This window comes from Doryrhamphus excisus, linkage group LG16, assembly GCF_037039965.1.
Source record: "Doryrhamphus excisus strain RoL-2023G ecotype Guam linkage group LG16, RoL_Dexc_Guam_v1.1, whole genome shotgun sequence".
In the NCBI taxonomy this organism is placed as follows: Eukaryota; Metazoa; Chordata; class Actinopteri; order Syngnathiformes; family Syngnathidae; genus Doryrhamphus; species Doryrhamphus excisus.
Genome location: NC_136372.1, coordinates 2425026 through 2449254, shown reverse-complemented (window position 1 = coordinate 2449254; position 24229 = coordinate 2425026). Strand labels below are relative to the sequence as shown.

The 24229-nt window shown below is 45.1% G+C and overlaps 3 protein-coding genes across 5 annotated transcripts; all 3 read right to left on the bottom strand.

Annotated features, from left to right (window-relative positions):
* Nucleotides 1–284: 284 nt before the first annotated feature.
* On the bottom strand, nt 285–3071 carry LOC131103239 (melanoregulin). The gene is made up of 6 exons (XM_058049346.2): nt 2893–3071; nt 2611–2814; nt 2012–2174; nt 1857–1947; nt 1629–1792; nt 285–845 (listed from the first exon to the last, which is right to left on the bottom strand). The coding sequence occupies exons 2-6, from the start codon at nt 2706–2708 to the stop codon at nt 633–635; spliced, it is 729 nt and encodes a 242-aa protein (XP_057905329.2). The 5' UTR covers nt 2709–2814; nt 2893–3071; the 3' UTR covers nt 285–632.
* A 799-nt stretch (nt 3072–3870) lies between these two features.
* Nucleotides 3871–9722, bottom strand: stard3 (StAR related lipid transfer domain containing 3). The gene is made up of 15 exons (XM_058049345.2): nt 9576–9722; nt 8551–8773; nt 8383–8460; nt 8162–8239; nt 8030–8083; nt 7732–7849; nt 7564–7665; nt 7422–7477; nt 7251–7343; nt 6590–6652; nt 5551–5646; nt 5359–5438; nt 5188–5292; nt 5023–5116; nt 3871–4899 (listed from the first exon to the last, which is right to left on the bottom strand). The coding sequence occupies exons 2-15, from the start codon at nt 8761–8763 to the stop codon at nt 4777–4779; spliced, it is 1353 nt and encodes a 450-aa protein (XP_057905328.1). The 5' UTR covers nt 8764–8773; nt 9576–9722; the 3' UTR covers nt 3871–4776.
* Nucleotides 9723–10414: 692 nt separating this feature from the next.
* On the bottom strand, nt 10415–24014 carry ppp1r1b (protein phosphatase 1, regulatory (inhibitor) subunit 1B). Of its 3 annotated transcripts, none has more exons than XM_058049349.2 (5): nt 23681–24010; nt 14961–15044; nt 14334–14409; nt 13008–13145; nt 10415–12039 (listed from the first exon to the last, which is right to left on the bottom strand). In XM_058049349.2, the coding sequence occupies exons 1-5, from the start codon at nt 23786–23788 to the stop codon at nt 11876–11878; spliced, it is 570 nt and encodes a 189-aa protein (XP_057905332.2). In that variant the 5' UTR covers nt 23789–24010; the 3' UTR covers nt 10415–11875. The 3 variants fall into 3 exon arrangements, with proteins under 3 accessions (XP_057905332.2, XP_057905331.2, XP_078653532.1); XM_058049348.2 differs by having other exon boundaries at nt 14955–15044; nt 23681–24006; XM_078797406.1 differs by lacking the exon at nt 13008–13145 and having other exon boundaries at nt 23681–24014.
* Between the last annotated feature and the right edge of the window lie 215 nt (nt 24015–24229).

The window sequence follows — 24229 nt, the reverse complement described above, 5'->3', positions numbered from 1 at the left end:
CCACTAAAAAAAATGTCTCCGTAGAGAGAGGGGGATCTGCTAAACAACAAGCAGCAGCCAAAACACATCACCCCTGTCCCATCGGGGTGATCAGACACCGGACGGCGCCCCACCAGCCCCCCTGCAGGGCTCTGTGGCATGCCGGTGGAGCGCGGTGCGAGTGCCAGCCAAGGGCCGGCGAAGCTGCGGAGGCAACTGCCAAATAGCTCCTTTAAATGTCTTTATGGGATGAATTTAACTTGCTGGCATGAAGGGAGTGTCGCTCCTGGATTTAAAACATGAGACGGGACACATGACTTTATTTCACGCTGAAGATAAACACCAGAAGACACACAAAGAGCAGCACATGAGCACGTCGCTGCAGACAGTGGAACAGAGCCACAGGGTGGACACACTTGAGAGCGAGTCAGCAGTTTGTTTGGGGGGCTTTATCAGTCATGTGATGCGTCATGGGACGGTCAGAACCCTGGAGGTTCTCCACAGATTGAACAATTGACGCTAAGAACATCCAGAACCAAACAAGTCATGCACTTTTGAGATATCAGCAAAAGACCTCACTGGGTTCCGTCCATCCGGTTCCTTCAGGGTTCACGTCTAACGCCCCCTGCCTTGTGTCTCTGAGTACTGCACCCTCACGGTCGCCCTCTTGAACTGTCATCGCCTTCGCCGCCGCTGTCACCCTCGTCGTCGTCTGCCGCCCCGTTCATGGCCTCCACGCGGGCCAGCAGCAGCGGCAGGTTGATGGCGCTGCCCGGCGTGTCCTCATCCGACGTGTCCCGTGGCGGGTAGAAGCGCTTAGCCTTCGCCAGAAAGTCATCAGCAATGTCGAGATACAGCAGACGATCCTGCAAGTAGAAAATAATTTAATGTCGTAGTCCGCTTCTCAAAATGGGTCACAAACACAGGAAGGCTTCTTTAGCTTCAAATATGGACTCCTGCAAGAATGAAAACCAGTGTAGGCACGCCCACTTTACACTTTGGGTACTCTGGTACAGGTACAGGCGTCCCTCACAATATTGCAGTTGGATTATTGCACCCTCGCTATATTGCGGTTTCATCTTAATAGTCACAACATATTGAAAAGCAAGTGATCCATCCTTCTTATGTTACCCTGCCTTGTAAAAAAAGGTTCTCCTCTCTTTCTGTGTGGAAGTGGTAGGCTTGCTTCTTACTTTGACCTTTGAAACCCTTTTAGTTTAGAAGAAATGAATTCGAAGCCAACTGTTTAGCTTGCTAGCTAGTAGCCGTCTAGACATAATAGCTGTACAATCAGGTGTAAACATAAAATAATTACGAGTGTACTGGTGAGTCCAGGGATGTTATTCCACATCCACAGGGCTCCAATAATGTTAGAGCCCGTATTTAGAAAGTCATAAACAGGTTTTCTATGCTCTAACTATAAAAATATTCCATTTATTAACATTGAATCCTATTAAGAGGCAGGACTTTACACCAGTGGTACACTGTCTCCATCTAGTGGTTCCCCAGAATACACCAGGGATACCAATTCCACGGCAAAGACTTCAATTCAGTAATGATGAAAATAACCTGCTAAAGTTAGCCTTAGCTGGAAACAACCCCCCCCCCCCCCACCAAACCAGTAGGGTACCCAAAAAGGTGCTTCTCACCAGGATGAAGAGGTATCTTTCCGGCGGCGCTTCTCTGCTGCTAAAGATGGACGTCTCAGAGTGGAGTGTCTGCAGCAGGTTGCGCGCCGCCGCCGCATTACGCATGCGGTCCAGCGAGGCGCCGGCGGACACGGTCAGCAGAGAGTCGGCCTCCGCCATGAAGCCTAGACGACAACGTATATATAAGCGGCTTTCGTAGTGGCCAACAAATAGAACGTGGACTCTCACCAAGGTTCTCCATGATGGTCTTCCACTTGTCGCGGACTTCTCTGCGAGTGTCTCGCATGGCCTCAATGTCCACGCTCAGGCGACGATAACCCTAGAGCACAGCACGCATGACAAAAGTCTTGTGTCTTTAAAGTTTTTTTTTTTTTTAAACCTACGGAGGATCCCATGCGTGTCTTGTTGCGGGCCTGCAGCAGCGAGTAGAGCGCCCGGTCGTCATCTCTCTCCGAGTGGCTGGGGTCACCTGGTTCGCTCCACAGGTTGGTCTCCTCGTCACGACGTTTCTGGACCTCCCGGCTGAAATAATCCAGTGGATCCGGACTACACAGAGATATTGTTGATTATTATTAGTATTTTCATTATTTTATTAACATTAATTTATTTTTTTTACTATTATCTTTTTAATTATCATTATGATGATACGTGCTAGGGGTTTTCTAAAGGGCAGCCTGTCAAAAAATTCACATAATTTTTTTTTTTTTTTTAAATAGCGGAAGAAATGTGTAAATAAAATATTTAAATATGCAAATCCAACTAGTTTGACCAATAATTTAAGCCTTTTAATAATCAGCATGGGCAGAGGTTAACTATTTACTATTTTAAACCAGCAATACGTGGGACATACCAATTGAAGGGAATCAAACTGTGGTTTTTAGGTCACAGGCCACATACTTAACCACTCAATTCAAATGTTTACAAAGTGACTGCACACTTCTAGGAGCATTACGGTAATGTTCAATAAGAGCGGTGCTCTTACGGCATCAAGGGCTGCTTCTCGTCATCGTCGTCGCTGTCACTGTCAGCGCAGCAGTAGCAGCAGCACCGCATGCAGAACTTGGAGAATGCTGAGCCCATGGATGAAGATAACCCCCTACTTGTCTTCTTACAAAAAAATAAAAAATGTATACCCTCACCGGACCCTCGGCAGCTTGGAACGAAGACCACGTGGCACGTTCACATCCTGGTGGGCAACAAGCAAAGTGAAGATGAGAGAGAGTGGGCTACAGGAGGTCTCACTCTGGCCAAAGTCAAACGTCACCTCTTGTTCAGCTTCCCATGGTCCAGGATGGCGAGGCGGGTCCCTGCAGGTGGAGAGGCCAGAGGAGGTCTGCCGCTGCTCTGCAGACCACAGCTCCACTCCCAACATTTCACACGCCCTTCATCGGCCCTCAGATAGTCACAGCCGTGTCATGTGAGCGGCCCGCATCATCACCCCCCCCCCCCCCCACACCACCCCCTTTCCGTGTAGTTCACATTGTGTTCTCCCTTTTGAGAACACAATTTTCCTTCATTTTAATTACACACCCTGAGGGGGTGTTCTTACTGTACCTTATTTTAAACACCACTGCTCGCATGAGCATGGGTAACAAAATGGCCGCCGGCCCTTTGCTACTGTAAGATATGTCCTGTCAAAGCAGGAATGCACACAGACATCCATCTCTGCTGCTGACATTAAGGAATCGGTCATCTGAGCCTCACAAGCTTGACGCAAACGGGTCGGAAAGTGAAGAACAATTCTGCTTATTCCGCAAACGGACCAACCATTACTGATTACACAGTCGAGCAGAAGGCAACATTCTTTCAAAATAAGGCAACCCCCCCCACACACAAATGTTGCTGACCTGTGAGGAATTGAACTAAGAATAAAACCTCTTTGTGTCTCAGATTAATAGGCTTTTTGTTTTGGAGGAAAGCAACGTATTTCAATTAGACTTTGACTCTCCAACCACCATTTTGAAAATATGACCATTTTAACCATGTCTTCATTGTACTTCTGACTGGCGCACAGCGGAGTGGGAATAAAATGACAGAAATCAACCACTGGTGTAATGGTACAGCTGCTGCCTCTTAAGACAGAGGGCACTGGCTCCATCCCAGTCCTGGGTCACATAGCATAAAAAGCTTTTAATAGGTTAATTAGGTGCTTGAGATGTGGAGACACATTCCAAATGTGCCCCATGTTGGCATTTCATAGAAACGTAAAGTACTAGCTCCGGAATAAAACATATGATCCATAACCATGACATAATGCATTTATTAGACACTAGCTAAAATTAAAAAACAAACAGAGTTGGTCAGTTTGACTTTAAATGATGCTGTAAACCAGGCGTTTACACAACGCCTCAGTGTGATGCGTGTAACCGTATTAAAAAGAGCCTTTAACAGCGCGTGTGTTTTAAAAGGAAAAGCACAAAAAAAAAAACGTGGCAGCGATAAAGGCACCAAAAATAAAAAAATAAAAATGTCGATACGGCTCGTTTCTTTGACATTCCTCCACACTCACATGTCTGCCCGGGAGAAGAACCAAGTGTTCTTTAGCAAGGCTCATCACATGATCACCACTCCCAAACTCCAACTGGGAACATCTACTGAGAGGAGTAACGAGCTCCCTGCAAGGCCACCTGACGCCGTTGGGGAGCTCGGCGACATTTGCGAGCGTCGAGGAATCCTTGCTCCTGATTGGCCCGAAAAACAAAACAAAAAAAAAAACAATACGCAACCTTTTCCAGTCATCACTTTGTTATGTGGCCTCAGGCTCTTAGATACAATGGCTACATAGTTCTTTAACCACAAATTACACAGGCACACGCTTTTTTTTGTTTTTTTTTGCACCCTGGGCAAGAAGCTAAGCACATATTGGTGGTGTCGCCCTCTTGTGGCCGAGTGGACAACCATCACATCGCAAGTGTCGGCTGTTTTATCGTTAGCAAAAAGAGCGGCAGCCGCACATGATGTGAATAATAATAATAATAATAAAAAAAAGATTGTGTGCAAAAAGAAGCTAAGGCTCAGAGAAAAGTCGTTTTGTAACAAGCGAGGAAGAGGAAGGCCGGAACGCCAATGTGTGTTCTCACGTGTCCTCTCCGTGTATTTAGTAAGTGGCACCTGATGTCCGGGGGCGGGCACGGTGCCATCCTAAGTGTTAGCGCTGGTGATGGCAGCGCCCGGCGGGACGCAGGTCGGCGATGCGCTGGCGGAGGTGTGACATGAACTCAAACATGGTGGCGGCGAGACTCTGGTGGATGAGGTAGCGGGGTAGTCGACCCTAACAGGAAGGAGATGTGTTTTTTTTATGTGTGGTAATAATATGATAATATTGTTTATGAACACTACATGAAAAAAAAAAGGCTTTGCTACACGTCTTAAGATAAAGCTTTCAGAGCGTCACCTTCAAGTCAGTGTTGAGGATCCAGATGAAGGTGCACACGGACGGGTTGCTGCTGGATTTGAGGACCACAAACCCCCCAGGCCCGTTCTCCCCCCTTCATGTGAGAAAAGTTAACAGAAATAAAACAGCTGCGTCATCGCTACGAAAAATGTCGCCTTTTCCAACCTGACGTAACGCCCGCCGGGAGGCTTGGCGTCGTGTTCGGTGGCCATGCCGGCCGACAGGTAGCAGTCGCGTTTACGCTCCACCCGTCTGACGTTGACAAAGTCTCTGCGGAGAAGAAACGGGGACATTATAAATGAAAGTTAGCCAAAATGGCTGCCCGGCAAGACATACCGGGCGGACACGACTCCTCCGGCCGCCCCGGCCGAGACGTCGTACGTCACCAGCGTGTTGTCGTCCACCCGCTGCAAGATCTAAAGAAGTGGAGAGGAAGGCTTTAACCAAACCTTGTTAAAAAGTGTCTGTATTTGGAATAAAAGCTGGAATAAATAAGTAAACACTACAGTTGCAGTCATCCAAGCTGACCTGGCAGACGGACACGGTTCTGTTCCACATGACCATCTTCTCAGGCTGCAGGATCACTTCCTGGTACACCAGCTCAGCCGGACACTGCATGAAGGCCTGAAGGAACAAAAAAATTGGATGTCATGTTTACGTCAGGCCAATAGTCACGAAGCACGGCTGGGAAGAAACCTTAGTGGTAGTTCTTAGTGGGAACCAAAAAATGCAGGGTGGTCGTTTACTGAGGTATTTGCACACATTCATTTGTGATGTCTGCCCATCAATCAGCAAAATATGTGAGAGAAAATTGTAAAAAATGTGAGAAATGTCTTAAAATATTTTTTCTGAGTCTAATAGCCAATCCAGAGCTAATTGGCGGGCTATTAAAGCCAATTAAATGGTGAGCATTGAAGCAGATTTGATACACTTGTTGCATTCAGGAACGCTTGGAAGCCAGCACCACCCCCCCCCCCCCCAAATTAACTCGCCACAGTGGATTGTGAGGAAACAGTTTTCATAGTTAACCGTGAAATTGATAACGTCCCAGCTTTATTGAATGTGCCATCCTCATAAACTTAACAACCTCACGTTTGTCCCTTTGGATGGTTTTCTATGAGGTTCTGTAGTTTTTACACTTTGACAATAACATAAAGTAGAATAACGTGGAGTCTGTGGGCCAGTTGCAATACATCACAGCTTTGCTCATGTGATGTCCTGTCAGCACGGATGGGGGGGGGGGGCTGATGCCTCACGTGACATGTCTTGTTTATAACCAGTGGCCATGCGGAAAACCCCGTTATGGCAGAGTACAGACCAAGCCCGACACCTTATACAACACAGATATTTGTTTGCACTAACTAGCATAATCGGCTATATTGCCCTCTGTTGGCTGCTTTTTGCAGTGTGTATATTGACATAACAACATGACATGCTCAATGCAACTAACTCGGTTGAAAGACAAATGGAGCGATGACAACCAGTGCCAATGATGGTTCACATGGTTAAAAAAATAGCACTGTTAAACTAGTGGCATGACATTACCACGGCAACCACCGTTTGCTACCTTGAGGATGAAAGTCTTGCCGTGGAACGGAATCTCCAGAGTGTAGACCGAGTCGCCGGCATCCTGAAACAAAGTGAAAGGAGGGGAATTATGAAATGTGTTTTTGTTTGTGTTAAAAAAGGTAGCGTGTGTACATAATGTAGTTTGTAACAGTTGGCATGTGAATGTAATTAATAACATTAATGCATGTTTGGTTCAGCACTTTTGTTGCATTGTTTAAATTAAATATTAATATTATAATTATTTTTTCCCAAATCAAACATATAAATAATATATATATTTTTTTTTTTCTGATGAGTCTAATCATTCTTTTGGTATATAGCATGTGTATATAGCCCAAGAACACAATATTCTGTAATCCTTGAAAAATCTGTCAATCATCAAAAATGGCTGTTGCCAAGAGGGACGGCTTATGAAAAATGGCTGGGATTGAATTAGTTAATTATAATGTATTTTTTTATTAATTATACAATTATAAATACAAAATTATTATTTAATTAATTGTATTTAATATTTATTTTTTATACATATTAATATTTATTATTTAATAATAAAATAATTATAAATTAATTATTAATATAAATAAACGTATAAAATTTCTGAACAACTTTTAAAAAACGCTGGGTCATATCATTGCACATTGAACCAGACAGCCGCTCACGTTGTTCTTTTCAAACTTCCAGTTGTCCTCCTGAGCGAGGATCTGCTCGACGATGGTGAGAGCCTCGTGTCCTTGTCCCACATACTCCTTCTCCTGCGAGGACCGACCATAGAGGGTCAGACAGAAGGCATCAGTGTTAAGACGGCGTGGTGGTGGTGGTGGTGGTGGTACCTGAGCGGTGACGGCACGCCGGCCGAGCCCCTCCTCATCGAGATCTTCCTCAGAGCCTGCAGGTCATGGTAAGGTAAGACCGATGTCAGCAAATAAGAGGCGAGACTGAGAGGAGGAGGGAGGCCGTTGTGTTCATCATCACCTGCAACCGATTCAGGCGGCGAGTAGAACTGTCCGTCCGACAAGGCGCGGGGGTACATCATGGGGGCGCGCTCGCAGGCCGCATTCACTGCCGCCAGGTACGCTGAGGCCCAATAAAGTTTTAAAAGGCGTTTTCTTTGGGGTGCGTTTACATGCTGGTTCCCCTCACCTCTATCATCATCTGCCTCCTGGGTGAGCACCTTGAAGTCCAGGAACCAGGTCTCCAGCCAAGCCACCACGAAGGAGGTGATGGGCAGCACGTAGCCAAATGCATTCTGGGACAGGAGCTGCGCATAGCCATAAAAAGCAAACGTCTGGAGCATCAGAGGTTAACACGGTCTGGTCAAACGACCGTTTACTGACAATGATGCAGAAGTGAAAACGTTTATGAGGCCGAAACTGATAAGCCTGCATTACGCAACACACACACACACGGCGATAAAAGAAGAAGAAGAAACAACACTCACGTTAGAAATAATGACCTTCACAACGAGGAAGACGCTGGTCACGAGGGTGGTGACCTGTGGAATGTTAGCGTTTTATTTCTTCATGCCTGGGAAAATGTGCGAGTTAACATTGTGACCGTTTCATGAACTCACCGCTATGACCCACCAGTGCTTCAGGCGAAAGACGGCGTAGCCCACCTGCAGGCACAGGAACCGGAACAGAGCCAGCAGCTGCAACCAGGCAGAACAACAAGTCAGAATTCCAATTGAATGAACAGGAAAATTATTAAATTCCCTCAGAAATTAGACACGTGACAAGTACTCCCCCTAGTGGCTGTGGGCAGCATGGGATGACAACCCTAACCCAAACTTACAAAGATGTCAAAGAAGGAGGACCTAAAGTGGTAGCGGATGACCTCATTTTCTAGGCTTTCCCAAATGGTGCTGGATATCTACAAGGGGAGGGCGGGGGGTCAAAGTTCATACCGGTCAAACACCTGGCAACAAACTGTAACAAACAAAATAAAAAAAAAAGGTCTCACGTTGAGCTCAATGATCCACAGGAGGGAGATGAAGAGCAGGTCAAAGGTCACAAAGAGGCAGAAGGTGCGGCGCACGTCCGAGATGGCCTTGCGTTTGGCGGGCGGCAGCAGCATGTACGGGGACGGGAGGGACAGCGTCGTGGAGTAGGAGGCATTCAGGGAGGCGATGGCGGGGAGGCTGCCCCCGAGCTCCCCGTACTCTGCGCCCGGCATTCCCGCAGACCTGAAGTAACCACATCACCATCATCATCATCATTTCCCACAGACACACTTTGTAGGACGTCTTCCCAGAAGAGGGGCAGACGCAGGGGCGGGGGGAAAGCAGTTCAACACCTTCACTTCCGGTCTGTGTCACATGTCCCTATTATTTTGTCCATGTTTGTTGCCTTAACTTGAAGCTGGCGTGTATCATGGTTGAAAACGTTACCGCTAATAGTTAATCAATTCTGAGTGAAATTGATCTGAAACACGGTTCTGCGTTTGGCCCTATCGGCCACCGTAACTTTTGGCATTAAAAACAGCCATTAATGGAGAGCATAGTTGTGCTAGTGAATCATAAGACACTCCGGGAAACAACAGTCTCCGTCATTCCGAATCCACAAGTTCTATTTGACTGCCATTTAAAATGACTCGATCCTTATGTATCTCTGTTGCTTTCAGAGCAGGTTCCTGATCGGCTACCAGAACAAACATCTGTCAAGCTGCCAAGTTATTAACTTAGCCAAGTTGACAGGCAAGCTAGCAAGCTAACACACAGCACAACAAAGCCCCGCCAAGAACAGCACACGCGCAATAGTTTAGAAACGTAATTCGTGGCTATTTAGTTAAAACATGGCTGCTAGGTTACCCCAGTTAGCTTACACTGGCTAATTTACCTTTCGTGTGCGTTGTTCATTACCTGGCTATCGCTGACAAGAATGCTACGCTCCACAAAATTAAAAGCTAAGGCAAGAGTGAACAGTGTTTGTGAATAGCGGTTTTATGTCGTCTTAAAAATTCCCAAAGCTTAAATGTTTTTAACTTACTTGTTTTACCGCTTCATCATCACCATGCGAAGTCTTCCGGCCAAAGACTAGGACATTCCGAAGAGCACAAATCAGGTCAAGATAAGTCTCTTGTCTACCACACATCACGTGATCGCATCGCTGGTGGAGGCTGGCGTAGACATCCGGTTATAATTACTTTCAATGCCCTACCTAAATATTTTAAAGAGAGAATTTTGTGTTCGTCGAGGTATTTTTGAGTGGGGTTTACTTGTTGATAAATAATCAGTCATGGGATAGTTGGAATAGTTTTCTCCGACAAGGCTCGCAATGACTGGCTAAAGTAAACAAGTTTACAAAGGAACAGATTCGACATAAGTTTGATGATAAATCAAAGTTATCATTAACACATTAAAGGGGCTAATTTACTTAAGAACAGCAGAGAAAAGTATTAAAAAGTATTTAAATTTAGCCTCTAAGTAATTACACACCAGTGACGAAAAACGAAGCACAACCGAAACTGTAGCGACCAAATTAACCATCGTGGAGGAAATAACTTCCGCTTTCGTCAGCAAACACTATTTATTTTCATTTTTCTTGCCCTGGATACATTAATTTGCTCCGTTTAACAGTAATGACAATGCTTGTATAATTTAAACTGAGTAAATACGTTGTAGTTAACATTTGATGCTGAAATAAATGAATTAACTTCCACTTTTACTACAACTATATGCAGCACTATTGTACATTAGTTATTCATTGTCTTATTATGAGTACATTGCATGGAACCATATACTGCACATGTGCTTTAGCACAATTGTCAAGTCATTATGATAATGCCCCATATTGTAGGATACTGTAGATTTCACACATCATAAAGAAATGATCAGCAAAGGGGAGAAGTGTTTTATTTTGACATTGTTCAGTAGGTCACTTTAAAACAACCACCAACAGTCACATTGAAAAACAAGTCAACAGACAATAAAAATAATAATGATTGATAAGTTCATACATCCCTTGGACACAGAGGGAAGGGGGGAGGAGACGTCCAATAAAATCTAAAACACACAAGCTGCTCACTCAGATTCATTTTTTTATATATAATAGAACGATTTACAACCGTCAGCTCCTGGATGACAGGACAAGCTTAGAAATGCTGTAGATTTTCATCCCCAAATATAAAGTTTCATTTTGTTGAGATGTCAGTCACATGGTAACCACGGCAACGGCTGCTTTTTCAGGTGAAGAAAGCTGTGTTAGAAGGAAAAAGTGTCTCGTAGAAGCCGAGCCATGTTAAAAAGATGACAGTAGAAAAGTGCCGAGACAGGAGGAAGTGATAATCGAAAAAAGCTGTGATGACATGAGAGGTAGCTTCGCCCTTTAAAGGTCAAGGTCAATTCAATGATTTGTATCCAAACGCAGAGACTTCTTCACTACAATACACACTATGCTTGTTTGTTTTACACAATTAAAACTTTTATTGGTTTTTCTGGGGTTTCTCTTTCACCCAAGTCTCGGATTTAAAAATACCCCACTTTTAGATTAGACAAAACGATTTAAAAAGCTGATAAATTGTCATGATGCCTCCCGGCCACAAGATGGCGGCAGATGCACACAAAGGCGGGGGGAAAAGGACCCCGTTTAAAATAACGTACAGTGGAACCTCTAAAGTCAAACACATTTGATGTTGTGTGATTCAAACTTCGACCACAATTTTTAGGAAAATGAATAAGACACAAAAAAATTAATGTTAATGTTTCTTTTCATTTTAAACTGCATTACTATTTTTTAACACTGGAAGGGCAGTTAAGAATATTAAAAGGGGACTTTTGTTACATTTTGGTAACAGTTTGAGCCTTGAACACATCGTTTTCTATTTCCAATGTCTTCCAAAGAGAAGGAATGCATCACAGGCCAAGCGATACGGCGTGGACTATAGCATCTTAAGAGGCTCCGCTCAACATTGGCAGTAAAGTGTGACATCACAGCACGTACATATATCCGCATGTCATTTATTGAAAAGGCTTTTTAAGATGTTTGCAGCGGGATCTTAATTGTGTGACGGAGCGTTTTGAGCTGCTGTGTGCAGAGGCATGAAGGCAGAAGGGAGGAGTTGTTCTCGCGTGAGGTCAAAGTGACCTCGGCCACTTCAAGGGAGGATGCGCGTACCTATCCTTCCTTGCCTCCTCATCATCATTAGCATCAGCGACAACCTCGGACCACTCCCGGACAAACTGTCCTCGCTTATTCATAAAAAAAACGTGCTACCCTGTTTCCTTGTTTTGTTGATAACCAAAGCAGTATTCCCTCGTTACATTTGACACACCTTTGCCTCCTTTCTCTCAGTTCTTCTTCTCTGTTGTCCCCTTGAATTTACCCTCTTCTTCCCCGCCCGCTTCCTCCTCTTGTCCCTCCTCCGCCTGTGATTCGCGGATGAGCTGGTCCGTCTCCTTAGCAGCGGCAGTAGCGGCTTCCGATTGGTCAGCGGTCGCCACTTCCTGGTGGTCTGTGGGAGGAAAAGACGGAGCTTCGTGAAGCAGGAAGTGTTTTTGGGATTATTTGGCACAAAGTGAAGGAGGGAGGCAATGAAGGAGGGATAATAAAGGTTAAAGGTCACCACTCATACAAACCTAAAGGAAAAATACACCCTTATTCTTACATATTCTTGTATTTCTACCCAATCAGGAATGGAGCATTTATGAATTAACGTTGAAAACAAACATAGCATATACTGCCCTCTAGTGGTTGGGGGTTGGCTCACATCCCTTACGCCCATATTAGAACCTGATTTTAAGATAATTATCAAAATTTAAATTTAAATTTGTTTGTTTCTCTCTCAATTTTTTGCATATTTTAGCCCTTTGATGCTAGTTTTTCTTTAAATATTATGACTTTATGAGCATATAATATAGTCATATTTAGTATTTATTGTCCTAAATTGCTTTTAATTTCAGTTTTCTTGAATATTTTATGCCTTATATATTGTAACTATTTATTTCCAATGTAACCAACTATTCTCACCAGAGTATTGTGTGTAATCATATATTATTGTGTATTATTGTGTATTATTGTGTATTACTCTGGCAGCCATAGTCGCTAACCAGTGTAATGTTGCAAGGTGGCACTACATCAGTAACGAACTTATTTGGCGTAATAATGATATTAAATGATATTAAATAAATGGAAGCATCCCATTACGTGCATTCTTGGCTGCCTCTTTTTTATCTGTTTTATATCTTTAGAATCTTACATTAGGATTGTGGATGATGAGGAAAATTCCAGTGGTAAGTTAGTGCCGGTGGGTGTACTATGCTGCCCCCTACTGGCCTGGAGCCACTTATTGTATTGCTTTATCTACAGTATCTGTAGGGTGTATTTTTCCTTTTAAAGAAACGTGACACAAAAGTGTGCGGCGTGCGGCGGTCGCCCTGTTGATAGTCCGAAGGAACGGAACCTCCCCCCTCCCCCCCTCACCAGCAGCTTTGGTGGGAGGTCGGTGCTCGCCCTCCTCCCCCTGGTGGAGGTCGTCATCCTCCTCGCCCTCACAAGGGTCCTCCAGAGGAGGGTGGACACAGAGGTTCTGCATGTGCGCCTCGGCCATCTTCTGCACAGCTGCACACACACACGCATATACACACACACACACACACACACACACACACAGGGAGACGACAGCACACAAACACAAGGACACAGGGATAAGAGGACTATGATGTTTTCACCATGCTTCAACTCGCTTCATATGTTTATTTTCAACATTTTGTTGATTAATTTATCTAAATTATGACAAAAAGTTTGGAAAGCTGCACATTTCTATGTGGTGGAAATATGAAAATATGAAACTCTGGGCTCATACAATCATCATCACATTATTATTATTTATTATTAAGTATAGAAGGTTGATGCCGTACTCCTTTACCGTCATTGTACATTGCATATTTACAATCCAAAGGCAAAAAATTGAGCTAATTCCTCACCGCTAACACACTGAGCTAGCAAGCTAGCAAGCAAGCTCAAGCGCCGATATCAATACCAGTATCAACATGTCAGTTTTTCCTGTACCCTTTTTGCTCTATTTCTCTAAATATAGTCATATCATATCCTGCCTCACTCTCCTTAGCGCTAACACCTTGACCTGGGTCACCTTGACCCCCCCCTAACCTGTCCTCCTCCTCATCATCATCATCATCATCCACTTCACTTTCACACGTTGAGATGCACGCTGTGTCAGGTCATCCATCCCGGCGGAGGGCTGCTTATGCAATCTTCACATGACACACAGCTCTCCGTTTGTACTCTCGGAGGACATGTAATCTAATGCAGGTGTGAGACATCTTGCCCGAATAGAACATCAGTACCCACGCGGCATGCCTGCCAGCCTCGTGCAAAAGAAGGCACAAAAGACTCTTTGTGTTAAATGTATGCATTTCTACTGCGTCTATGTGTGTGTGTGTGTGTGTGTGTGTGTGTGTGTGAAAGTGTGTGTGTGTGTGTCACACAGCTGTACACACAACTGACTGTAATCCAGGATGATCCAGACTCACACTCAGCGTCTCACAGCTGTCCCACTCTAATCTCCCCTTTCTGTCACACAAATACACACAACCTGCTCTCAAGTTGACACTAAAAAAAAAAAAACAATACAGCACATGTAATATTATCATGCTATCTATTTTTGTAGCCTGTTGTGAAGCACGGTAAAACAACACAAAGGAGTCAAAATAACACAAGGATGATGCAGAAATGACACAAAAACACACACACACACACACACATAAACACGAGCATGCTTGCACTTACCTTTGAGTGACGGGGGCTGGTACACATTTGGATTGACACGCTTTGGTTTGAGGACTCCGTTCTCCCCGACAACCCACTACGGGGACGAGGACGGATTGTTAGCACGTGATGTCAATTAAAGCTACAATCAGCAACAACTGAATGCGTATCACATTGCAAAAGTATATGTATTTATAGTGGTGAGTTATATAATTTGCATAATTGCCCATGAGTGGGGGATTTTTATGGATGCTGTGGGAGACAAAAAGTGAGTGAAAAACTTGGAAAAGCAAACCAAATTTAGAAACTTTCTTTTGTGGTTTGGCCCAAAGTAGGACCTGCTGCCCGTTGAGAAGAGCGACGCATGTCAGAATCTCCAAAAGTGTCCATCCAGTCCCGAGTCGCATTTTTGAAAAGACAATCTATAGCAGTATATGTACAGTATATGCCTAAAAAATACATTTATACTATTCTATAAAGTGTACAATTATATAAAGTGATACATATTTAAAGCTTAAATAGAAAACATTGTGTTATGTCCCATTATAACGTGTTTATGTAGTGCTAATCTATAAAAAACACTACATATGCAACAACAACAAAAGAGATAATATTAATAATAATAAAAAAAAGTGACTTCACCTTTACCTGATGGCTGGACTGGTCATCCTCGGGTGATGACTGGTCAGCTACTCTGAAAAGTGTGGCGGGCGTCGGCCTCCTGCGACGGATCTGCAAACAAACACAATAAACAAATGAAAATATGAAAAGATGCATTATGTACAGTGGAGTGTAGGGGGCGCCCTGCCATCCACCTTTAACCCGTTTCTATATAATTGAGCCCGTCTAGTGTATATGGGCACCAAATAGGCTTCGCTACACATCTTAAAATGCAGCCTGGAGCTCTGCCAGGGGTGGGAGTGGTCAGTCTGACGGTTTTGTTTGTCTTCAGCAGTGTCCCACTCCTTCATGAATGAATGAATGACAAACACAGCTCATTAGCATTAAAGCTACAGACGCACATCACGTGGGTCTAACACACTTCCAATACACTAATTGATATTTTTTTTATAAAAATGTGTTGTGAAGGCAATTAGTGTGTATCACAAGCAAATTTGACGCCTGCTTGAATCCATTTCTGAGGACTTATTTTCATTGTGAGGATTTGTCAGCTAGCCTAGCTTAAAAAGGAGTCAAGCGTCCACCTCCAGGAAGCATGTTAGATTTAATGAAATGCAGAGAACAGCTTAGAGGTGGAGGGGTGGGGTGGGGGGGGCAACCTTGGCCATGATATGAACCTTTGTGTGTTCACCTCATGACGGGAAGAGAGTGATGTGTGTGTGTGTGTGTGTGTGTGCTGGGCGTCTGTTGCCAAAGCAGAGGCTCACACCGTGCCACATCATCGAGTGTGGACGTCACCCTGATTGGTGACGTGTGGTCAACGCAACCGACTCATCCTCCTTTTTTACTTCCTGTTTACAGTACCCCCCCCCCAAAACACACACACCCCCAGTCTCCATCTGTCCCCCTCTTCATTATTACAGTAGCTGACATTAACATAATTATGTGTTTCCTATTCCCCTCCAAAACACGCCCCTCCCCCATTGCCCCCCAGTGCTTGTCTCCCGGGGCAAGCTGAGGTGGACCGGGGGCTTCATGCCGCCTCCGCCTGCTGACACCTGCTACCTTCCAGGGCAGCCTGAGGTGCCTCAAAGTCAGGCAGACGCCAGATGTCCCCGCCCTCGGGCCCCGGCCGCTAACGCTAATTACTAAATACAGTAAATATATTTTGAAATAAGGTAACTTTATTTCAATGTTTGTTTAAATTATTAGAGCTTACAGCTAATAAATCATTTCTTTTATTCATATAAGCGCATGGATTGAAGCACCGCATCAGACATCCACCGTACATAAAAAGTGGGTGACGTGTGAGCTTATTATCCTCAGTATAAACAAAGCAAACATCACATGTCCGCTCTAGCGCAAGGCAAGGCATGGCGGCCATGATGGCCGTGACGTGCTGCAGACCGACACTGGCACCGCCTCACGACACTAACACACTCTAGTAATTTTCCAGCTTAAAAAAAAAAACACCCCAGGTTACATAATAATCGTATGTGACTTCCTCATTGACGCCAACAGTGGGGTGTGGAGATTACTACGCATTACCCCCCCCCCCCCCTCCTCCTCCGACCATCCTCCCTACTGCGCTTCAATCTGTCGGACCTTCTTCTCTGTCATGTCCAGTACGTCTTGGAAGCGGCGGCCATGATGTGATGATGTGGGCCTGTTCCCCGGTGAGCAGCTGGTGCGCCTCACAGCGGGCCTATAAAAAGCGCCGCCACTAGGACAGTGTAAACTAGATCACAGGGACCTCAGGGGGGGGGGGGGGGGGGGGGGGCAAAGCTCGCACAGCGATGGCATCTTTTGGATGCGATGGGCTGAGCGTGTCCGTGTGAAGATAACGTGGAGAACATGGTAACAAACACGGAGACGTCACCTTTGGGCACGGCTCGTCATCGGTGGCGGCCAAAATCTGGCCTGATTCCTAAGAACAGCAAAGCACTCTTGTCATTTAGAGGATCTTTGACTTGAAAAATAGTGCTCTTGTCATATAAAACATCTTTGAGTGGCATTTTTGCAGCGGGTACTTAAAAACAGAAGCGATAATATCTTTGAAAGGCATTAGTGCGGTAGGTTCGTACAAACAGCAGAGACCTCCTGTCATATAGAGGATCTTTGACTTTTTTGCAGTAGGTGCTTAAAAACAGCAGTGCATCCCTGTTATATAGAGGATCTTTGACTTTTTTGCAGTAGGTGCTTAAAAACAGCAGTGCATCCCTGTCATATAGAGGATCTTTGACTTTTTTGCAGTAGGTGCTTAAAAACAGCAGTGCATCCCTGTCATATAGAGGATCTTTGACTTTTTTGCAGTAGGTGCTTAAAAACAGCAGTGCATCCCTGTCATATAGAGGATCTTTGACTTTTTTGCAGTAGGTGCTTAAAAACAGCAGTGCATCCCTGTCATATAGAGGATCTTTGACTTTTTTGCAGTAGGTGCTTAAAAACAGCAGTGCATCCCTGTCATATAGAGGATCTTCGACTAGCATTTTTTTGTCGGAGGAACAAAAAAAACAAACAAAAGACTGCTCTTGTGATATAAAACATCTTTGAGTGGCATTTTTGCAGCAGGTACTTAAAAACGAGAAGCGATAATATCTTTGAAAGGCATTAATGCAGTAAAATAATACAAACAGCAGAGATCTCCTGTCATATAGAGGATCTTTGAGTCACATTTTTGCAGTAGATTCTTAAAAACTCCTGTTCCAACATCATTGATTCGACTCCTGTTAGCTACAGCATATAGCATGCAATGTTAACAGGAAGTCCCCTATAGTAAAGATAAAATGATATCAATAAAGTTGCTGTTTTATATCACATCCATCTGCACGTCCGCAAACGGATTTCCTGCCTCGGGGCGCTGCTGCTGACATGATCTTTCAAACCAGTGTGAATGGCGGAAAGAGTAACGGCAATTAAACAATTTGACCTTTCAATCTGGGCCATGAGCCCCCCCACCCAACCACCCACCCCAACCCACAGCAGTCGCACGACCCCATGCGGGGCTCCGAGTGAGAGCTCTTTAGCGAGCGATGCTGTTTTTGTCCTGTTATGCTCTTGTGATACCACTGTCAGTATTCTTCGGGGTTTTTGTTCTCAGTGAACCGCAGCTACCAAAGTGCCAGGAACACTCGTGTAGCCCCAGACCATCAGTCTGGTGATTAAGCTGCACACAGACTACTCTAAAGAATAACCAAGTTGGGAAAACAGTGCTTGGAGCGTTCTACTGCTCTGATGTCTGCTGGTTGGACTGGGGAACATATTCATTGTGACATGAGAGGGATTTTCAGGATTAAGCCGGCAGACAAAGCTCGGACAGAACGGTTCCGTGAGCACGGCGTAGCCAGCCAGGCTTCAGCGTGAGTAACATGCTGCGGTGGAGCCCGTGGACACGGATAAAAGGTGGCGGTGGAGGTCTCGACGAGGCTAATTAACTGTTGCCGGGCTATCATGCCGTAGTTTTTTTTATTCTAATGAATATTATCGCCCGGCGCTCATTATGCGGAGGGTCTGACCTTTGGCCCCACTATGGGCTAACTGAATAAACAGATGGTCCAGCATCTGGAGGGGCTCTTCAATGACCTCCCGTACAGCACAATGATCTCCTACGCACCGACGCCGCCGTGTTCGTAATGAGATGCCGGCGGAATGGAGCCGCGGGATGAAGGGATAACGCTTTAGCGTCGCAACACAATGTTCTCCTTCTCGTCTCTCGTGCTCTAATTTGCAGCGTGCACCTCATCAAGATCGCGGCGTTCCAAAGGCGTGGGGGTGTTCCGGCTACAAACAAGAGGACACATTAGTGTCACAATGACCCGACATCAGACTCTTGATGCTTGTTTCACTTCCAAAGCCCGCTGTCGCTACACATCAATCAAACAAGCCCAATAAAATAAAGGTATTTTCCTTAAATAGAATTTATTCGTCTGCTTTTGTGCTATTAAATAGGGGAACACGTCGGTAACTAAATACTTTGTTAGGATAAAAAAATACTGTATAATATATTACACTTCATGAGGTACACCTGCACAATGTAAAGTAACCCAACACAGGAGTATTGTCATCCATATTATATCTATATTATAGTACATCAAAAGGTGTAGAACATTTTCAATAACTTTCTAGAAAGTTTCCATCAAATTTTGGAAAATAATCAAAGCTTCTTGGAGAATTTCCATGCTAATTAATGAAAATTAATGTGAATTCAATGAAAGTGTGTTGTATCTAAACATAACAATAATAATAATGAGCATTTTGTTAGCTATTGAATTAGCGTCGATGGGGATGAAGACGTCATTATGGTCTCAAGTGGACCTGAACGGACCCCATGAGGTCACCCGGAGTCAGATCCAGTAGACAGATGTGACTCTGATAACTTTCAAGTAAGCTCCGAATGTTGTCCAAGTCTTGTCCGCCGTGTCTCCCTTTGTACCCAGACACTTAATCCCTCCCGTCACGGCCGCCGCTGTTGTTGTTCTAGAAAGAAGAACACGCATTAGACGGAACTACTTGTCATTGGTCCGTGATTAAGTGAACCATCGAGCGGGATAACGGCGATACCGAGGATTTTGAGGTCGAGGGGGGGGGGCGCGTGAGGAGCTTTCCAGGCCTCCGTCAGGCTGAGACGCTTGTGCTCATTAGCTGGTGTGCGTGTCCAACTAGCCTGTGTACACTGTCATCAACCCTCAGTTCTTATCCAATATTTATGTTTTGACACTGTTTACACCTTACACAAGCACGGCCACGTACCAGCCCACACACTCTGTTGATATTATTAGCAAATCCACAGGAATTTTCGACATCAGAAATGAAACAAAATGAGACGACACCTGACACCTCCGCCAAGGCCAAAAAAGTCCTAACCTGGATCATTTTACACCAGAAAGCTTTGTCATTAAGATCCACACACAAGGAGCTAATGACAAGCTATCAATGCACTCACAAAATGGCAGGAGGTCATGATAGGTCACTAAATTCATCATACAGCAAATTAACACTCGAGCATGTACCAAAAAAAACATCTCTTTAAACGTTTTTCCATAATGCATTGCATCTAAGCAACACATTCATTGGGGCGCTGCAATTATGTCAGCCTCCCTCTGGGCTCTGAGCTCTGGGGTCCTCTGGCTCCCTCTGGTGAACAGAGGCGGCTTGGAAAACGTTAAAATGTTTTTTTTGCTCATTTTCAGCTTGTATTGGTACATGTTTTATATATTTCTGGAGTGTATCTTTTGAGTGTTAAGTTGCTGTGTGATGAGTTTAATTTTTACAAGATGATACAATGAGTCACTGTTGCGTTGAGTCATGACCTCACGCAATTTCCAATGTGTTGACGAGTTCCTTGTGAGTTTTTTTCATAGCTCGTGATTGGCTCCTGTCAAAGTAATCGTGGACACGTGTGGCTTGTACGCTGGTGTGGACAATATATGTACAAATCTTATAGCCCAGAATTCACGGTACTTCAAATACAGCTGCTCCTATCCTCAGGAGTTAACAAAAACACGACATGAGGAGGTTGCCTACAGCCACGGACAATGATTTTGAGGGTCCAGATGTTTCTTTTTGTAGACCAGCAACTATGGAGATTCTGCCGTCAATACAAGTGACTCTAGTCAGTCAATTCTGCCCTTCATCCACAATCTTTATGTAAAACATGATGAACGCATCCCTTATTATTTTCTATGTGTTCTAAAGTTATAAAAACAGATAAAAGAGACACCTCATTACTACAAAAAACGCCGACAAAGATCATCCAACAAGTTTTTATGGTTTTATATCCATGCGGTGGCCATGTAATAAATAATAGGCAGCCTTGAAAGTATTACTGTAAGACACAGGAAATGCCATACTAAAAGACAGCAGTCTCCATGTAGTTTTTCAGTGTATATTTGTCAGTAAAAAGTACAGACAGCCCTTGATACACAGAGCTTTCCTTCCCCCTCTCTTTTTTCCTACCTCTATAACTCAACCTGCTTGTAATAATATCACGGCTATTGCTGTGTATCTATTTTTAGGTGTGCTGTTGTGTCATTACCATCCTTGTAGTTACTCACCTCTTTCTCTTTGTCGTTCTCTCTCTCTCTCTCTCTCCCCTGTGGTCGGTACTCTTCCGGAAGAGCGGCCAGCAGGGGCACTTCATTACCATGTTAACCCCCGCTAAAAAATATTGGCTCTGCCACTCTATCCAGATTTGCACCAAATTTCAACGTCTCTCAATAGTCCCATGCTACCCGTCCACAAAGTTTAGCTGAAACTTTGAATGCATCAAACAAACACACGCAAACTCGTTTTGCACACCACCGGCCGCACAGTGCGTCACAGTGGGTGACATTCCTCAGTCGGCGCCCCCTCCCAGCATGCTTTGCGCCAAGCACTGTGTGTTGAATGTGTGGACAGTCCCCCGGACCGCTGGTGTTTACCTACAAACACCACGCACCACAAAGGTCGCCTCTTGACGTTTAACCCAGAGAAGTTCGACCACGTGGGTGGACGGAAGGGGGGGTTGACGGGGAAGAGACACGTGCCTGCTGCTATACGGGAACATTTGGACATTCCAGAGTTTAGGGACCCTCGTCAGAAAGACAGGAAGTTACTTAGCTTGTTCTGAATTTAGAAAAAAAACTGAGAAATTTGATGAATGAGTACAAAAACGTAACTATAAAAGTGTAAGGCGGTATTTTTAGCGTCGGCCATGTTTGTCTTTTTGTACACTATGCCACTAAATTGTCGTGAGATGATGTTCAGAGTCTGCAGCGTGATCTAAATCCCTCTGCATGCGATGCAAATGAGCCGAGATGGCCAGCAAAGCACACAAGAGTGTTATTGTACAGTATTTGCATGTTTGCTTTGTATTTGATGCGTCCCAAAAGGGTTGAAAAGGACACTTTTTAAACGAGTTGAAACTGCAATTTAAGAGTCACCGTGTTTGAGGTCAATCATTCCATACATTGTGCAAGTGCACCAAAAGAAATGGCTGCTGAGTGTTACTTCCAAACGGTGCAAACAAACGAGTTGACCTTTTGCTGTAGAGGAGGGAGGGAGCGCTGGGCAACATTGTTGCCCGGCCTGTCTCCATGGCAACGAGACCGGTCAGTTTTACAATTGGAAATGCCATCGGACAAAGGGGCAGCGGATTGACCTGTTTCGGATGAGTGTTGATGTACGTGATTAGCGTTTGATCCGAGGGAGCAACAGCACCCTCCCAAAACTGAAACTGGGATACGGAAAGGAATATTGGACATATGCTGGATGGACTTCCTGTGGATTCTTGGAGGAGACCGAGCGCCAGATTGGGAACAGAAGCCCAAGAGTGGGTGTGAGTAATAGTCACATGACACTTTGTGTTGTTCATCTTATCGCCATTAGGGGGTAGTGGACCTTGTCATTCATTTTCTACCGCTTATCCTCACGAGGGTCGCCGGGGGTGCTGGAGCCTATCCCAGCTGTCTTCAGGCGAGAGGCGGGACCTACACCCTGGACTGGTGGCCAGCCAATCACAGGGCACATACAGACAAACAACCATTCACACTCACATTCATACCTATGGACAATTTGGAGTCGCTAATTAACCTAGCATGTTTTTGGAATGTGGAGCCCACGCATGCACGGGGAGAACATGCAAACTCCACACAGAGATGCCCGAGAGTGGGATTGAACCCGGGTCTCCTAGCGATGAGGTCTGTGCGCTAATAGTGGAACAAAAATACACAAACTTTGTCTGATTTCAACTCCAATATGAAAGCCACCATTGTTTTGGACCAAACAGGAAGTGTGTGTATTTGCAAATATACCCCCCCCCCCAAGTTGGGAAATATTGTTTTGATGGATGTTTGATCAGCAGGATTATGTAAAAACTTCACAACTTTCCCAGAAACTTTGTGGAGAACCCGACACACTTCTGGACTTTTTAGCTTGTTAGCTTCCTCTGTCGCTAGCAAACAGCGGTAATTAAAGAGCCCGAACTACATAATAGATGTGTTACATTAGCTGCTACTTTTATTGCAAATGTTCATCCAAAAATCGGAGAAGCCGGGCTGTACGCAAGCGGAACGTGCCGTATATACATAAACACAGGAAGTAGCGTACTAAAAAGCAACTTTTCAGTGTGTGTGACTGCAACGCAAAGTTACATTTATTCTGGGTTCAAGCCAAGCTGCTTGGGAGGATTTGGAGGTGCTTGGACGCTGAAGCAGAAACCAACCAGCTTTTATAGGAGCTCCACTTGTTGGCTCTGGCGGGCGAGTTCCATTTTTACGGCTGTCATCACACGTTACCTCTTTGCCATGATATAAAAAAGCCAAAGAAAAAGCAAAACACTGTAATTTGTACGACGTTTGGTGTATTCGGCTGTGTAGGTCCCACAGAGGCCAGTGGCTTGTAACCAAAGACCCAAAAAGGGAAAAAGAAACAATCATTAACAAAAAGTTGCGGGCCGAGCACGTTTACCACTCAGTTTGGTGGCTGGGCCCCCGCAGATAATGAGGCTGATGTCAAAGTCACGTTGCTAAAAGCGGGTCAAGATGAGACGGGGCAGGCAGCGAGGCGCTAATCTCATGAGGAAGCAGCGAGAGGGAAATGTCACCATCATTTCTCAACCGTGCTGAGACGAGGCAGAATGTTTAAAAAGAAGCAAAAGCAGAGACAAAGCGGTCTGATCTCCTGTGGTCTGGACTGCTTCACATGTGCGGCCCCAACGAGGTCAACTCCAAACATGAACGATACTTTGAAATGTCTGTGATGCCACTCACCATCTCCACTTGCCGGGGGTCCAGGTTGGTGGGTGCCGAGGCCGGGACGGCGAACTGGATCTTCCTCCGTTCTTTGGGCTCCACCTCGGTCGAGACGGAGGGCTCCATGGTTCCGGATCCTGGGCGCAGAGGATCACTGTAACCACCCTGGAGTCTTGGTGGTCCCCAACACGTTCCTCCCCTCTCCGGGCCGCACTCGTCCCCCCCCTTCGAGAGGCAAGCAAACAGGAAACAGTGAGTTCTCCACCACCAGTTGCTCCAAAAGTCCGCTCTGGTTTGTTCCCCTCGCCGGTCGACCTGTGCAGCAGCAGCTTGATCTGATGAGGGTGAATGGGGAGGGAGGCGTGTAGGGGGCGGGGGAGATATTAGCAGAGGGGGCGGAGTCACAGCACACAAGGGGGAGGAGAGTGAAAGCAGGGGGGGGATGTAAGAGAGGGATGGATGGGTGTTTTTTCTTTAAGCTGAAGTGGATTTGTGATCAGAGGGGGGAAAAAAATCTAATCTCATCACATCAGCTGAGCCTCTTTTGGCCTCTCTGTGAATGATAGA